General features: G+C 35.2%; 2 protein-coding genes across 10 annotated transcripts in view; one reads left to right on the top strand and one right to left on the bottom strand.

Annotated features, from left to right (window-relative positions):
• Positions 1 to 9,625, top strand: part of trh (trachealess) — a 70,721-nt gene extending 61,096 nt beyond the window's left edge. For 4 of the 5 annotated variants that reach the window (XM_066301949.1, XM_066301948.1, XM_066301951.1 and 1 more), the window contains 11 exons: positions 1,038 to 1,276; positions 3,795 to 3,853; positions 3,917 to 4,006; positions 4,429 to 4,591; positions 6,358 to 6,479; positions 6,541 to 6,844; positions 6,905 to 7,052; positions 7,108 to 7,232; positions 7,290 to 7,679; positions 7,739 to 8,029; positions 8,118 to 9,625. In XM_066301949.1, coding sequence (XP_066158046.1) covers positions 1,038 to 1,276; positions 3,795 to 3,853; positions 3,917 to 4,006; positions 4,429 to 4,591; positions 6,358 to 6,479; positions 6,541 to 6,844; positions 6,905 to 7,052; positions 7,108 to 7,232; positions 7,290 to 7,679; positions 7,739 to 8,029; positions 8,118 to 8,515 — 2,329 coding nt within the window. In that variant the 3' untranslated portion in view covers positions 8,516 to 9,625. Of the gene's footprint in view, positions 1 to 1,037; positions 1,277 to 3,794; positions 3,854 to 3,901; positions 4,007 to 4,428; positions 4,592 to 6,357; positions 6,480 to 6,540; positions 6,845 to 6,904; positions 7,053 to 7,107; positions 7,233 to 7,289; positions 7,680 to 7,738; positions 8,030 to 8,117 lie in introns of all 5 variants that reach the window. The other variant, XM_066301947.1, reaches the window with a different exon arrangement.
• Positions 1 to 16,714, bottom strand: part of Tnpo (transportin 1) — a 30,791-nt gene that overhangs the window by 3,525 nt on the left and 10,552 nt on the right. For 4 of the 5 annotated variants that reach the window (XM_066301943.1, XM_066301942.1, XM_066301944.1 and 1 more), the window contains 4 exons: positions 15,957 to 16,032; positions 15,471 to 15,645; positions 15,292 to 15,411; positions 11,260 to 15,235 (listed from right to left, as the gene is read on the bottom strand). In XM_066301943.1, coding sequence (XP_066158040.1) covers positions 15,304 to 15,411; positions 15,471 to 15,645; positions 15,957 to 16,032 — 359 coding nt within the window. In that variant the 3' untranslated portion in view covers positions 11,260 to 15,235; positions 15,292 to 15,303. Of the gene's footprint in view, positions 1 to 9,843; positions 10,033 to 11,259; positions 15,236 to 15,291; positions 15,412 to 15,470; positions 15,646 to 15,956; positions 16,033 to 16,714 lie in introns of those variants that run through there. The other variant, XR_010734141.1, reaches the window with a different exon arrangement.

The following is a 16,714-nucleotide window of genomic DNA, read 5'->3' as shown; positions in this document are numbered from 1 at the left end:
GTGTCCCATATACGTAGAATTGTAATTTCCGCCTTTTTGCTTTGAAGCATAGTCACAAGTTTTCCCGGGGGGAGGGCCTATTTCAATACAACCTTTACTCCCGTTATATGCCCCTCGACGTTTATATCTTTATGGCCTATTTAACATAATAGTTTTCTTAAGAAAATTTACACACCAAATAAATTAGTTCAAGTTTCAAAAACCAGTATCCATAAAATTCCCCAGAATATACGACTGGAAGAAGGTAAATTGTGTCAATGTTAAGTAAAAGTCCGTCCCTAAAGATGATATACACTAAAAGTTGAAGAGCCACGTAAGAAGGGCATCAGTTTTATGACAGGGGTTCAAATAAAACACGGGGCAGTCAAGCAAGTATCGAGACCGATGTCCCGGAAGCTTTTTGGTGTCCCAGGATTTAAAGTGACCCAAGGGATGTTCGACTCATTAGCTGGACGAAGATGGCACGTCCGGTGGCCGTAAAACCGGACATTCGCGGCGACTAAGTCAGCATTCTATCGAAGACCTACCATCAACTTCGGGACGTGGGCTATTATGTCTGACGCGTCCCAATACTTTTATTAAGATTGGATTTACTTTGTGTTTTGAACCTACTAATAAAGTTACACTTGTGGTAGTTTCAAAACGGGCATTCCAATGAGCCGTCCAAAGTCGACAACAGGGCGCTTTCTTTTAGGAAGGATAACCTAATAACGATATTTGAGGGGGCCAGCGTCTCAGGGGGGTAGTGCCCCCGCTTCAAGCAGCACAAGCCAATTTCTGCCAATTTGAGCAAAGTTCTCAGTGTAATTTTGTTTTCACACGCTGGCCCTTCAGTGCTAAATTGGGCGGACCCGAACGATGAAAGGAAACAATCATTATTTTTTTCTCGAAAACGTTTGTTTGATGTTTCAGCTTTATTTACTACGAGTGTTGTTGGTCATAGCTAAATTTCGGTGCACACACGTTAATTATACTATAGTCAATTTCTTTGCGTTATTTATTACTGATATATATTAATAGAGGCATTTTATTTTCAGTATTTTGGAAATACGAAAAGAGAAGAGTAGAGATGCAGCCCGATCCAGAAGAGGAAAAGAGAACTATGAGTTCTATGAACTCGCCAAAATGCTACCCCTTCCCGCCGCCATTACCTCGCAGTTAGATAAAGCTAGTATTATACGCTTAACGATCTCATATCTAAAATTAAGGGATTTCTCAGGCCATGGAGACCCTCCATGGAGCAGAGATGGTCCGCCTCCTCCTAAAACGTTGAAAGGTAAGATCCGTTTGTTTTCTAAATCGAGTAAAACCCGAAAAGTAAACCTATGGCCATCTGTGGCCTGTGAAAGGTCCAGGCTAATTCGATTAGCCTCGAGAACAAAAGAAATACTGACCGCTGACTGCAAGCAATTGTTTGGATAACCTGCGGTTACTTGATTTTCCGACGGCTATTCCCTTATCCATTTAGTTCTGGCACAGGAACTTTAACAACTTTATACCCTTGGCTAAAAAAATCATAAATTCAATCATTCAACCTGTGAAAATAAGCTGTCTAAAGTAAAGACCGAGGAATGTTAGAAAGTACCACTTGTCCTACATATAAATGAATTGATCAATTTTTTTAACAAGCCACGTAGAACACGACTTTAGTAGTTTATGGCCAATTCTTGTGACATCCAATCAATGAATACCAAATCGCATGTACATACTACCTACAGTGGCAAATGAGGTTACGCCGAATGTCACTGTCCCAATCTTAATCACTTCGATACTCGATTTGAATAATAATCACCTTTAAAACTAAAGCAATAATTCAAAAAAATTTCCCCTGCATTTTGCAACTACTAAGTATGAAAATTATGTGACATATAGGGAATTGATTGGTTGATTCACTTATTGCTTAGGGAACCAGTTCCTCTCCAGGAAACATTGACCACTGATACGAAACTCATGAAATGTTAACGTATTTTAGCGACTTCCTTTTTTTGCGGTATATCATCACATATATTTAATTATCTAATTTTAAGCCAGATATTGTCAATGTACGGAATGGTCTGAACTCGATGGTATTTGGGGCTTCTCAGAATTTGTAGGATATTAAAAACTAATATACGTTTGCTGAACTTAATTTTAAAAAAGAATGCTTAATGCAAACCACATTCCTTAATTGCTTTCACTTCGGGTTGCAAAGTCGGATAAATTTAAATTCTAGACGATTATGTTAACAACGTAATGCGGAAAATAAAACGGATCTAACTACTCAGGTTTTTGAGAAGTTTTAAAATATCTAAAATGGTACATTTTCAAAAACTCATTCTATATTTTTATACTTTTTAAAATTTTTTCATTAGAGATTTTCAATTTATTTTTTATTCTTGTTATTCCCTATAAAATAAAATTGATAATTAGAAAAAACTGAAACGTTGCCTTGGAAGTTTAACTTCACGGCCACGTTTTCCTCAAAAAGTTGTTTCGATCAAATTTTTACAGATTTGATCTATCTTCTAAAAAAAGGAATTATAATGATTTTTTGAAAATGCACAATTTTGATTACTTCAAAATTTATCAAAATCCTGATAGGAGTAAGAGTCGCGAAAGTTTCATGATAATCTTAGTCATCATCTACTACTAATATGATTGTTTAAAACTTTCCCCATTTGACCGACTTCACAACTTTAATAGTTCCCAAGATGCGAATGTATATAAGCCAAATTTTGCACTCGACATATTCAATTTTCTTCATCGAACGAACGTGAATTTCTCTCAATTCATTGTACTGTTAAAACTAAACCAAAACCGACCCACACATGTCTCCAACAAATTCACACATTGAAAATCTGTCATACCAGCCCCTTAACGTAAATTCGCCGACAACACCCCGTTGAACTACATGTAAATCTAATCACGACCCTCCTGTTAAATTCGGAAATCCAATTCTCAACCCCGGCAGAGGAGTGATAAAATTAGCAAATGCTTATTGTAAACCAAACTCGGAAAATTTTCTACCCTTAATTCGTGTACTTGTGGCAACCCTCTAAACGTGGAAATATTTGCGACGTTGGGAAATCGTTTCTCTCAAAAAGAAACATAGTATAAGCAGAGTTATCAAGGGGTGCCTTTATAGCCACCCCATCAAAATGGAAAAAGTTAATCATTTGGCAACGCTGCTATGAACACTAATTAAGTAAAATTAGACCGGGACTGTGCAAACCTGGGCTTAATGAATTGACATTGATCTAGGGGCTTAGAGGCGGTTTTGTTTCAATATTTAAATGAAAATCGGGACCGCGGATGTCCTAATCTTGTTTTAAACTCGGGAATATTTGATTGGCGTTAATTTAAAACTCTTTAAAGCTGGGGGAGACATCTATACGGTCTCTTAATTTTCACTTGTTCAAATTGCGGTAGAGTTATAGATGGGAAGCAGAATCTGCGATATAAACGTAAGAGAACAAATAAGCATCTGGTGGAATTGGGCGATAAAAAATCCGAGGGAGTAAATTTAGGGGATGGTATCTATAAACCCCATATCAAGCGGCAATATTTCAAGGATGACATTGGCGGCAATTTGTAACAGGTTCGAGGTATCTTTCTCTTGCGGAAATTTCTTTAGTCTCATATGTTACACGTTCTCTTCCTGTGTTTATACCCAGTTCAATAAATACAGGCCATATATCTTGCACTGGTTAAATTAATACATTGGGGAATCATTTTTCACTTGGGGTATTTCTGTGTCCTGTTGTTTTCGATGCTTTTGTAATAGCACATAGTAAGAATATTACTTTTCATTGAAGGACGACGATCAACACTAGGAATGGAAATCGAGCAGCATCACGGGACTCACATATTGCAGGTGAATTTTATTAGTTAACTCATTCATGTTTCCAATCAATAATTGAAGTCTCCTGTATTACAGGCCCTTGACGGTTTCGCTCTCGCCGTAGGATCAGACGGCAGATTTCTGTACATTTCTGAGACTGTTTCAATTTATTTAGGACTATCACAGGTTAGTATTCGTAGTCAATTAAAAGAAAAGTAAAAGGGTTGTCAGGGTTCCAAGTCCGCCCATGGCTGGACCCGGCGCCGGCGTACGTGTCCAGGTCCTCCCAGGGCTTAAACCGCCCCCAGAAGGAGCATGGGCATGCCGGGCACGTAGTGCTCTGCAGCAGCGTGTCTCACATTTATAATGTGGATGCCGGCTCGTAATCAATAGGGTATTTGCAACTGCGGGAGCCATCGCTGCCTGCCTGGACCAACAGGCCTTCAAAGGCACGTACTGTTACGTGTTATCACTCTTGGCCCTGGTCTAGGATACTAACCCAAACAGGTGTACTATAACAAAGACCGGTGCTGTTTTCATCTTAATTTTATTGCACGCGTCTTTAAAATCTGAATCGGACTGATGGTAATGAGGTCTTTCAATTTCAGGTTGAAATGACGGGCAGTAGCATATTTGACTACATTCATCATCAAGACCATTCAGAAATAGCTGAACATTTAGGTTTAGGATTATCCCAGGGTCAGAGCATGGCCTCACCAGGAAGTGGTTCAGAAGAAAGTGGTTCCACGGTGGGGACAAACAACCCTGACGGTAATATCATATTGGGATATTAATCACCTTTGATTCTATTCAATATTAGTTCGAACGATACACGATTTTTGAACGAGGAAGATTTCTACTTTACGAGATTAAGAGGGATAACAAATTTTAAATCACTTTCGACATTGTGCGCTATTATAAAGCAATGCAAGAAATTAATTACTATCATTTTGGGACGAAATAATTTCTGCTTTCCAATATTCATTTCAGACATGGATTTTCGGTATTCGATTAAAAACTTTAACTAAAATAAACAAAAAACCGTTATGAAAACCAACTAACACACAAGCATATTAAATTTTCTGTTGAATAAAACTATTTTGAAAATGGCGACTCAAGTCACCAGAATTTTAATCACGCTACTGATGACGTTTCATGGTGAACAGTAACAAAAAAGATAGATCTGAATGGCTATGCCAGTACAAAAATAAAAACATAGAGTGGTCCCGACAGGAAATGATATTTAAGCATTCCACAGAGGCAGTTACTACGTGTCCAATTGTTATTCTATGGCGGTAACACACGGTCACGCTATGGAATGCTACAATGGGTAATATTATATACAGAGTATCTTCGATTGGTGATAACTTTGAGGCCTCGCAGTGTCTTGAAACTATTTTCTTTAACACATTTTTTGCTCTTCAATTATTACTGATGCAGTGCGTCACTTCTGCCCATATCATCACTGGTCATGACCTAATGAATAACAAGTAGACAAACAGTAATACATTAAATTGCTCCTTGTTGATCTGCTTAAGCATGGTACAAAATCCTTGATATAATACTTATAACGTATAAGGAATTCTATTTATAGTTTCGCAAATATCAAAAAATGGCAAGTACAAAAAAAGCCTCAGAATTTTGCACTAATCTGCTAAGAAAATAAACCTGTGACTTTTTTGTGCGTGACACTCTGTATATATCTTTTCACTACTAGATGCTAAGACGCTATTATTGTGTGTGTTGAATGACTGTAAAGTACATTTTCTCCACTGTTTTCTAAAAACGTTGAATAACAAATCAATAATGACACACATAGGGCTCATTATTTTGTTAGCGAACTAATCGGCCACATGGAAATGAATATCAAATAAAACGTCACCGTTAATGTTATTATTCAAGACGCGTTGCCTTTTTGTTTTTTGTATTTCACCTACGCTTATTTTAAATAAGTTTGTTGTAATTCTATGAAGATTAGTTAAATCTAGTAGTGGAAAAAATCAAATGCATATCGCAATTGTGAAATACTTATGATCCTCACATTTTAAATCTACCAGCGCTACGCATTTTCTAATTTAAACTGGACTTCCGGTCAAAATAATATACTTCACAATTTTAATCTATAATATACTCATATTATTTAATATTTCGATTGATCTGACGGAATGGTATTTTTTCAATAATCGATCGAATACCTGAATATCGCATCATTTTTTTACGGTATTGAGCTTTCAGCATACACCCATCGTCAATAACAAAATGATGTCATAAGGAGGCTAATACATGAAGCCTTCCAGGAACTTAATAAAAATACAATTCTACTTACTCGGAAATTAAAAATAGGAAACTTGACGTTAATATTTCTTTCCCACAGGAACGAATGGAGCGGCCATTGTTATAAACGTCTTGCATTCACCAAAATTTAATCTATAACAAAAACATTCAATTAAATTTTAATTTTGGAAGAATAAAGCCGCTACACGAAAATAATCAATTTCCATTGCTATCTTTCTAACATACGAATTATTTTATTTCAGTCTCTACAGTCATGTCATTAGGAACAAATCCGCCTTACAAAGGCTTAGATAGAGCATTTTGTATTCGAATGAAATCCACACTTACCAAGAGAGGCTGTCATTTCAAATCATCAGGGTATAGGGTAAATAATGACGATAATTGCTTAATATCACAGTTTGAAACAAGTTTTTGAAATATTTTAGGTTGTTTTAATACTAAGTAGATTAAGGCCGCAATATGTGTTTGCGCATTCGCGCAAATCGGATCAACCACCGCTCCTGGGCATGGTGGCTCTGGCGATAGCTTTACCTTCTCCTAGCGTTCACGAAATTCGCTTAGAATCGGATATGTTCGTCACTAGGATAAACTTCGACTTTAAAATAGCTCATTGCGAACCGAAAGTGATGGAGTTGCTAGATTATTCTCCTGAAGAACTGACTGGCAGGAACCTGTACACTTTGTGCCATGGCGAAGATGCTAATAAGCTTAGGAAAAGTCATATAGACTGTAAGTTGTTGCTTTCCCTAACTAATTAATTTTCTGCTTACAAATCTATGTACATTTTAGTAATAAATAAGGGTCAAGTACTAACCAACTACTATAGGATAATGAATAAAAATGGCGGATACACATGGATTCAAACGTGCGCCACTGTAGTTTGCAACTCCAAAAATGCCGAAGAACAAAATATTATTTGTGTGAATTATGTAATAAGGTAAGACCCCTTAATATAAGCAAAAATATATTTTAATATTCTTATAAACGATCAGTGGAAGAGAATATGAAAATTTAATAATGGACTGTTGTCAAATGGAAGACAATCCTCACATAGTAAAAAAGGAGGAGGCCAGCAGTAATGATCCAGAAAACGGATCTCCTGATGCAGATCGCGGGGGTACTAGTAGTACAACCTCTATAAAATCTCAGAGTTATAATTAAAGCCTTATCATAGATGACCGAAATAGCGGAGGACCCCCCAACCCCCCCTCGGACCCCTCTCAAGATATGGAAGATTCAACTAGCCATGGAGCAGACCCAGGAACTATCACAAAGGCTATAGGTGATCTAAGAACGCGTCGAATGGATCCTGCGACCAATGTAGCAAAGCATCAAGGAACCCCCACGCCTGTAGTAGACCAAAGAAAACCTTCAACACCCGTCAGAAGGGCGCAAAAGCGAAAAAACACTTCCTCGGATGAGAACGAAGAAGAAGAACCGGGTAACCCAAGTAGAAATACTGTGATGAGCCCAGCAAGCTCCTGTCACTCAGCTACTGGTTCTCATCCAATAGTAGCTGCTTCAGAATCCACTGGAAACAGTCCTAAAAAACTTGATGATGCAGGTAAATTGTTCAATAAATCCATAATGATACTTATATGTCATACGACGTCTAATATATAGGGAGTAGTACAGGAGGCACGTCTGTCAAAGACTTGGAAAATGCAATGTCGAAACACCTTCCTGCGTGTAAATCACCGAACCATCAACCCACTGACTTCAGCACGGATGCGTTGTTGAAGCAACAACAGAGGACGACTATTCAGTGGATTGGTGCACACCAACAACTGCAGCAACAAGGCCCTTTACCAGCTTCTACTCTTCTGAGGCAGCTATACGCAAATAGAGAGAGTGTTATTAGGGCTAACGTTCATGGAATTACTAGTGCTGGAAGTAGATCTAGCAGCGCTTCTGGTAAAGTTCCTAATAGTTTAATTGTATCACTTATACAATTTTAGTTCTAATCAGTTATACACTCTAACTCAGAAATCATTCCTTCTAGGCTATTATCCAAATGAAAGCCAAGTAGGACCCCTTCCAACTCCTCCAGGTAGCGAAGGTTCGTCCTCATATAGTGAACATCAATTTCTGCTATCGCAACATCAAAACTATCCAGCGGGGTACTCTATGGACTATCATTCGGCCATGACACCTCCGTCCAGCGTGTCTCCTAGAGATAAGCATCAGCAGTTGCATACAGGAGTGACGTTCGAATCTCCAGTGCCATATCAAGATGTTCTTAGACAGTATCCTGATAGTCCTTTACCGCTGAAACCTCAAGTATACTCGTATGTAGATCAACCTCAATTCTACCACCATGGTACTGCAGGGGCTGGTTTCCACTTATATCACCCGAGTAAAGGAGCGGGAGCCCCGTCTAATTGGTACGCACCCTCATAGTAATTTTGCTGGTTATTGTTTTGTTTTAAGTTAAGGACTGTTGAAGTTAGATGTAGAATAGTTGAAGCGGGGTTAGCGTATTTGCTCTGAAAAATGCAACAGAATGTTAAGAAGTGACCGAACTATATTAAACCAAAGAATCTAATATAAAGTAACGTGACCTTTAAAAAATTTTATTATTACGTGAAGCGAATGTTGTAATGTACAATAATTCTGTCGCAAATTTGTATATATCGTATTTATCGTAGTAGTCATGTTATTTTGTATTAAAATCCATTATTCCGCCAGTGGCATCTGAATACATATAATTGCTGGCTTCAATTAAGTATATACCCACTTGCGCGCGCACGATGTCAAATTTTGACTATCTCCCAACTCAAGCTCGTTCCTAAATCCACCTATTTTCGTGTACTTGTATATATTTAATTGAACCATAAACCCCATTTATTAAGTTGTACATGGTGAAACAGAATGTACCGGGGTTTGTCAAAAAAGTTTAAAAATGGACATTGCATATTTTAAACCGTGTATATATTTTAGCTATATAAATAGCCGTATGTATGTTATTTTTGTTGGGCATTCATCGCAATGGTTTTACATGACAGCGTAACATGTAACGCGTGTTTTTCATTCATTTTTGGTGTATGTTTTACAGATTTACTTTTAAGTTATGTAATTGACTGACCGATATGACACTTGAATATGCGAGTCATGTTTTTTGAACACCATGTAAGTGCCAAGTGGGTACTCTCAGAAATTTAAACGAACAAGATCAAAAAAGGTGCTGATAGAGTTGTAATGTGATATTTTCTTACTTTTGTTAATTTGTTCAATGTGTTATTAAAAAAAATTCATTCGTAATTTACGAAAACGTTATGTGCAATACGCGATAAAAAAAACTTATCATTTAAATTTAGTTCGTGCGCATATCTTTATAAATGTATAATCTTAAATTCGAGCTTATTGCCAATTTCAAATTAAGTTTGTATTTAGATACTACCTCAAGTTCTCATGTATCTCAACCCAATTGTGAAACGTCTACTAAAATTACCCTCTGCAACATTCAAGTAGTCACTGTTTATTTATATTGTTCAATAAATTATTTACAAAAAATGTGTTTATTCGCCCTATTCACAGTAGATATATATGTACGTCTCGTCTTCGCTGAAACAGGTCGATTTGTTAGGGAAGATTGAAAAATGGAAACTTTCAATAGAAATTTTCGAGTAGCCTGAATCAAATAATAAAGACCCACCGCACACAGGACTTGTAATAAATAAAACATTTTAACTGCTTTTTTGAAGAATGACCCTAACATGAATACTTACCAATTAGAAATAAGCAAGTTCTAAAAAGGCAAATTACACATGATATGGAACGGGAAATACATGCAATTTTTCTCGCTGTATCTTGTTTGATTCAGGGAATAAGGAGCATTACCAAGTGTTCACAACTTCGTGTAAGATTATCTCCTCTTACACAGATGTTCAAACTTCGGGAATTGATTCTTTAAGTACCTGAAAATAACATTAATATGATTTAAGATGGGATTTCAAATGCTTCCTTAGGTACTGAGGCATACAGCGTGTTACACGGAAAGATCTATCCCTAATAATCCTACATCAGGTCGGTGATGTACTTTTTTAAATTATTTTTAAGTCAAGAGCCTTTAAATGTCTCAAAGATTTTTTGCAGAAATGCTTTTTGTTCCTTTTTTAATACATGGCTGAGCTTTCAAGTTATTTGAAAAAATCTCAAACGATGCATATATCGATGACTTTCATTTATATTTTTATATGAAATAGACATTTGAAAGCAACGAGACCTCAAACCTAGTAATTTGTCGTTAATAATTTTTCTCTATTCCTATTCCACGATGCAATCCTGAAGATCACAGCAAACAATGCTTTGATTCAAAGCAGTACATAATAACGCATTATTGAATAATTATTGGAATTCCATAGTCTTTATCAAATTTCTTCCATGATGTTTTAAGCATAATTATTTTTATTCGTTATCAAGTGACACTTAATTTAGCCCTAAAACTACTTTTTTATGTATCAGTTAACCATGCTGTTATTGATTCACAGCAAAGTTACCCAATCAGCCAGCACCGGTTCGGTCATAAACAGTTATAAAACAGGAATAACATCTGATTTAGATTTTTGAAGTTGTCTGGATTATTTTCAATGAAGAGAGCTTCCTTAAGCTTCCACCACAGGTATATTGTCATATTCGAACCAAAACATCATAAACACAACTGGAAGTCCAAGAAATATCATGTAAACCATGCTTTCTTCCTAGTTTAGTAACGCCCAGGGCATTGGAAATATCTTGGTCTATTTGAGGATGGAGCAGGGTTAGCACCAAGGTTCCGAAGTGATAGAAATAAATAATCTTATTGGCATTATATCTATTAATCACCAATGAATATTTCCTACCACTCTTGAGCTTTGTGATATCCTGTTTATGCTTGCTCGGTTCAATTACCATGATAACTGGCTAGCAAAAAAGTCAATGTCCTTATCATACATTAATAATCTTAGTGAAACTCTTCATCTTCATTTAGGGAGCTTTGTTTTGACAGCAGTAAGAGTTTCTAAGAAGTAAACTAATTAACACAGGAATGGACTTTATACAATTAAATAAAACATCTGAAACATTTTTTACCGTTCTATTAATAACGCAATTTAGAAAATTTTGACGATTTCAGCAAAACTAACTAATTAAATGAAAGAATCACATAGACAAACAACATTAAGGCAGATTTATTTAATAAAGATGCAACACAAATTTGATTTCCTACTCTGCGGAGAAGTGAAAGAGCATGGCACTGTGCATTTACTTTATTCCTGGAATCGTCTGCATTGGAGTGCAATCAAAATTCCGCCAAATTTTGAACCTAAACTGCTTAAGATTTGACAGAATTCTCATTTTTCGAACTTAAATTGCTAAGAAACAACTTCTGCATAAATTTTCTAAGATCATGTTTATATTTAAACAAACACGCAAAGCTTTCGTCAAAAATCAGGATTTCAACCTCAATGATTGTTAGTGTAAACAGTAATTTAAGACTAGGTGAGTAATATAGACAGCTGATGCTGTTCACCTTAAAAACTTAACCGTAAATCAAAATAGTCATTTCCTCGTTTTAAGCTAACAAAATATTAAAAAAAGAGAATTGAGCTTTGGGTAACTAGACCTTTATCTACTTCACGTATGAAATATTTTCACATACACAATAATTTCTACCAGAAATTGCAAAATTCAGAAGCCCGCTCATATTTGATACATGAAGTAATGTGTTAACACTAAACCTAAAACGCATAAAAAGGAGCGCACACATTGCGCAAAATAGGAATGGATAATGGAGTGTAGGAGGAACGAAGACTTCTGTAACATAAGGACATTTTCACGCACACACAACTTAAAATAAACCTAGCACGTAAAAGTTCATATAGCAAGTTCAAAGAAATGGAATAAATAAAATATTGCAACAAGAGGTAAATTACATATTCGCTAGCATTAAAAAGATGGAAATACAGACCTGTGTAACGTAAACAGTTACACATGCCAGCGAAGTGAACGATGCGATAAACGAAAGCTCACATAATGGTATTATAAAATATAAGAAATAATAAATTAAAATATAGAGTAATCAAAGAAACGCCATTAAAAAAATAAATCTCACTTAAGTGTCATTTAATCATTAAATAGGTAGTTTAATTTAATTTACCCAACGGTAAAGTTGCTAATTCGAAAATCACTGAACTACTAGTAAGTCTTATCATTTAGTTACAAATGTATCACAAAAATCATTTACGCTTCAAGATCACTAAATTATTATCACAAACATGTTGAGGTCAAATGGATTGATGCAGAATATTCAAAATTTAACTAGCAAAAGACATGACATTTTTTAGATTCATCATTTTGCTTTAACACCTTCTCGTCATGCAGGGGACATAGACACAAACCTAGGTTAGTTTGCTCAAAGATTGTTTTTATTGTGAATTTATCTATATATGCGAGAAAGAAAATTGTTAAATTGGTGAGAATCTGTTGTGACGGTAAGTCAACAGTGATTTTCATGACCCCGAATATTTACCAACCCACACGCAAAAACAACCGCGTATACTTTTCAGTAATATCAAAACAATAACAATCAGTCAAATTATATAAAAGATTGAGAATCAATAAGCGTATTTCCATTAACATTACACTATAATTATTCTAATAATTAATCAATTATATTTTGTGATTAAATTAGCATTTAGTTCTGTAATCATTTTTTTTGCTAAGAACGAGAAAGAGTATACGCGATTAAAAATTTTAAGGGAACTACAATAACGAACAGTAAAAACCAATCACTCGAAAAAGGATTATTATCACGGATGTAGGGGATTAACTAGGAACAGGACCAGGTACTAGGATCCAGAAGTCCTCAAAGGATAAAGGATTGTAGATTGTTTCCCTACTATATACAAAAAAAAACACTAATATCTTTCAAAAGGCTCCAGTGAGCAGAAAGCAACCAAAATGTTCGATAGCAAGTAAGTGTTACACTTCCAAGATAATATTGGCACTTAATTACTATAGCAAAGAAAGTGAAACCCTTAATTTATGAGGAAAAGTAAACCAGATTGCTAACTCAGGAGTCTTTTGAAAATAACAGTATTAATAACGATTTTAAGAACTATTTTACTCTACAAAACTTAGCAGTAGTTTGTGATAGAAACGGATTGTCTTGATACTTAAAAAACTACATATGGATTGTAACATTTGCACTTTATAACAACTAAAAATTAACAATCAGTGCTTATACATATCCCTCAAAATTGATGGAAAAAATTACGCTTTTCAAAATTCAAGCACCAATAAAAAGTCAGCAAATAAAACAATCATCGAGTAAAAGAGTTCTTATGCTTCCCTAAATACCAAACCGCTGCATGCATTACTAGTCCTAATTATTATATACCCACGCGTCTGATTTTATTTACCTTAAGGCAAATCTAATAACTTGATTAACAAAACGAAGATAAGATTAGTTTATTTAATTGGATCAACCTTCATGTCCAAAAAATTAGACTTGCAGGTATTTAAGCGCTCAAACTGACAACAAAAAAATACTGCGCTCATAACCAAGTGCGTTTTGTTGTCTAATCGCGTTTATCACCATATGAAACATTTATATTTGTAGCTTTACATACTTTCAATAGTTGTGCTAAGGAGGTTTAAGACATTATAAATGTGTGTATTGGTAGGGTAATGGTTTAAGTTGTAAAGTACTAACAGATCTCTTTTAATTCAATATTCCATTACTTTCATAAACGGAGGAAGAATTTTTGTTATGCATTTAGGAGAATTTTATCACTCACATCTTCACTGTCCGATAACCTCAAATTGAACTGTCAAATAGGAACCATTTTAATATACAGGGTTTCTTCAAAAATTTTTTGACTTAAAGAAACGAGAGCCTTAAAGAAATTGCAATATCGCACTGTCGTTTTTATCACATACCGCACCATTGTGGATTTACGCTTAAAAGATTTAAGCACACAAAGAACAACTGAAAAGATAGAATAAAAAACTTGTTTTAATGATAATAACGGCATTAAAAAACCCCTTTGACTAAAGTTGTGGAGACAATCGCTGAATTTTCATTACGGGACTTATTGGTTGAATAATGAGTTAAAATATTAAATGTGACAACAAACCTTGTAACGGCAGTCAGAAAAGAACTACAGAATGGTAACAAGATAATGTATGAGCCAGATCACTCATCAGAGATGTTGAAATTTGATGCGTGAAAGTGGATTATTATACATTCTAGGCTGGGTCTCAACGCGAAGTTTCTGAAATGTATCTCAAAAGAATAAGAAAAATTCTGGATGATCGAAACATACTGTTTCTAATGTGCGGAGTTTGACGAGGAAAGGGATGTAGCTAAAATAGTTTGCTACAAAGAAATTACTAAAGAAAGAATCACTGAATACCTCACGAAAGGCAATAAGAACGGGGGCTACACTGGTCATGAAGATATTAAGTTTAACAAATAAAGGGAAGAAATAATAGGCTATAAGAATACTTCAATTCAAACCCCATCTAAACAAATGCTTCGCAGCGGTTTTGGAGAAAAATCAAAGTGAAGAGAGGAAAAAAGCGTCACATTAGTGGGTCGGTTCAATTTTACAAGAGTCGAGAATTGTAGAATGACAGGGTTCTAAGTATAATTTTAAAACTATATAAAAACCCGTTTTTGATTTATCTTTGCCTATAATTTTAGTATAAACCTCCCTAGTTAACTTTCCGCTTTTCATTATAAAGGAGATATAGTACTCTCCATCACTAAACAACAGTCACCCTGTAGATTTTTTCATTATTAACCTGAATTAATCTGAATAAGTTTAAAAAAATAATCATTAAACTATGTACTGTTCAAGGTTTGCTTCCGTAATACAAACATATTAATTACTTAACAAACCAACATAAGGGTTATCTTGTAAGAGAGACCTTTACGTGTAACCTGAAAACAACAAATAACAAGCAACCGAATAATTGCTATAGGTAATACGAAAAGGGAGTTTTCGAACCAAAGTATTTAATGAAAGTTAAGCCCACCCAATTGATTTTTTAGACATCTTAGTGCTTCATGCAGATATAGTATCTAAGGCCCTCCCACCCCGGATCTTCGAAATTGAAGTTTACCCCGTTTGCGTCCTGCAATATGATTGGCATGTTTAATAACCGAATGACATTTTAAATTACTAACTTACCTTTAAAGGATTTCATATGCCGTAAAGTGACGAGAGCCTCTCTTTTAACTGTGGAGGAAATTGCTCGCTGAACCTTCTCCAGTTTTCATCACCGACTTGGGATTTAAATGTGTGTAAAATCTGCACATATTAAAAAATGTCTTAATTATAAGCTATTTCAGTTACATTCGCGTTTTAACCTTAACAAAAACCTCTTTCAAATCATCTTGTGGGTTCATCCACGAAGCCACAGCATCGCAGAAGAAAATGAAGTCGGTTACGACTCCTCCGGGATTAACCTGAATCATCTGGCACATTCCCCGGAATGCACTGTCCTTTTCCTCATTGTCTCTAATATTTCTTAAAGATATACACCTGGAAAATGGCCAATTAAGTACTAAAAGTCGTTAAAATTAACACTGCAAGATTTTTTTTAAAGAGTTCTTGCAATGTTATTTAGTGATGCAGTCCTTGAAATCAAGATATTTCTCCCCAATTTTTTAAAAATTGGTTTCTCTTTATTATATAGTTATATATAAAATTGGGGAGTCTAGCTGTTAGCAACTAAAGGAAGCATCTCAGGACACAGTTAGTAAAAGTACTAAACTTCCTTTTTCGCTCGTACAGAAAATTAAAAAATATGTGAAAATTTAATTTAAAAAATAATAATAAAAAGGGTTACAGACCACTGGCGGACAAACTGTTGTAACATTGGAGCCACATCGTGGGGGCAGACAAAACCGAGGCGACCAATTGTTATGGCTATACCGAGAACAGAAACAGAACAAAAACAACCCAATTACAAATAAGTCACTCAATAAATAATTCGCAGTAAATTGCACAGAAAAAATATTAATTAAATTATATATTCGTAATTTTGAGAACAAACAATAAGTTTCTAAAAAATCCGTTAAATTATTGCTTATTCTCTCTGCTAAAAATCACCAAATCCAAAAAGGAAAAAATCGTAACTGTAATCGAACTTGTGCAAAACATGATTAGTTCACAGGTATCGGTAGTTATGTTTGGCATAAGTTTTAAAATAAATCAGTGCTTGATAAAAAAAGAACTTCAAATAAGGAACCAAATTGAAAACTAGTCACACAGCAATTCAAACCAAGAAAACCGCTTAGAAGTACAGTAATAAATGAAAACCATACTAAATAAATTTAAATCGTAAACGAAAACGAATTCTGAAATCCAAAAACAAAAAGCGTCAATTCGTTTTACTCACGAGAGAGTTGTTTACGTAGTTTAGGATATTGTTCGGGGTTGTAAGTGGCGCAGTGGATCCAATTTTTAGCCCATACCGGTTTTCTTCTATTTTTTGGAGCGGTCAAAACCAGAAAATTTGTTTTTATTATGTAGTGATATTTGAGCAACATAAAATTGATTACATTTAATACTAGAAATAGCCAAGTTAACTGTCACAACATACATCTAT

The sequence above is a fragment of the Euwallacea fornicatus genome, chromosome 3 (genome assembly GCF_040115645.1).
Source record: "Euwallacea fornicatus isolate EFF26 chromosome 3, ASM4011564v1, whole genome shotgun sequence".
NCBI classification, from domain to species: Eukaryota; Metazoa; Arthropoda; class Insecta; order Coleoptera; family Curculionidae; genus Euwallacea; species Euwallacea fornicatus.
The sequence above is the reverse complement of the archived record's forward strand: the minus strand, read 5'-3'. Positions and strand labels throughout refer to the sequence as shown.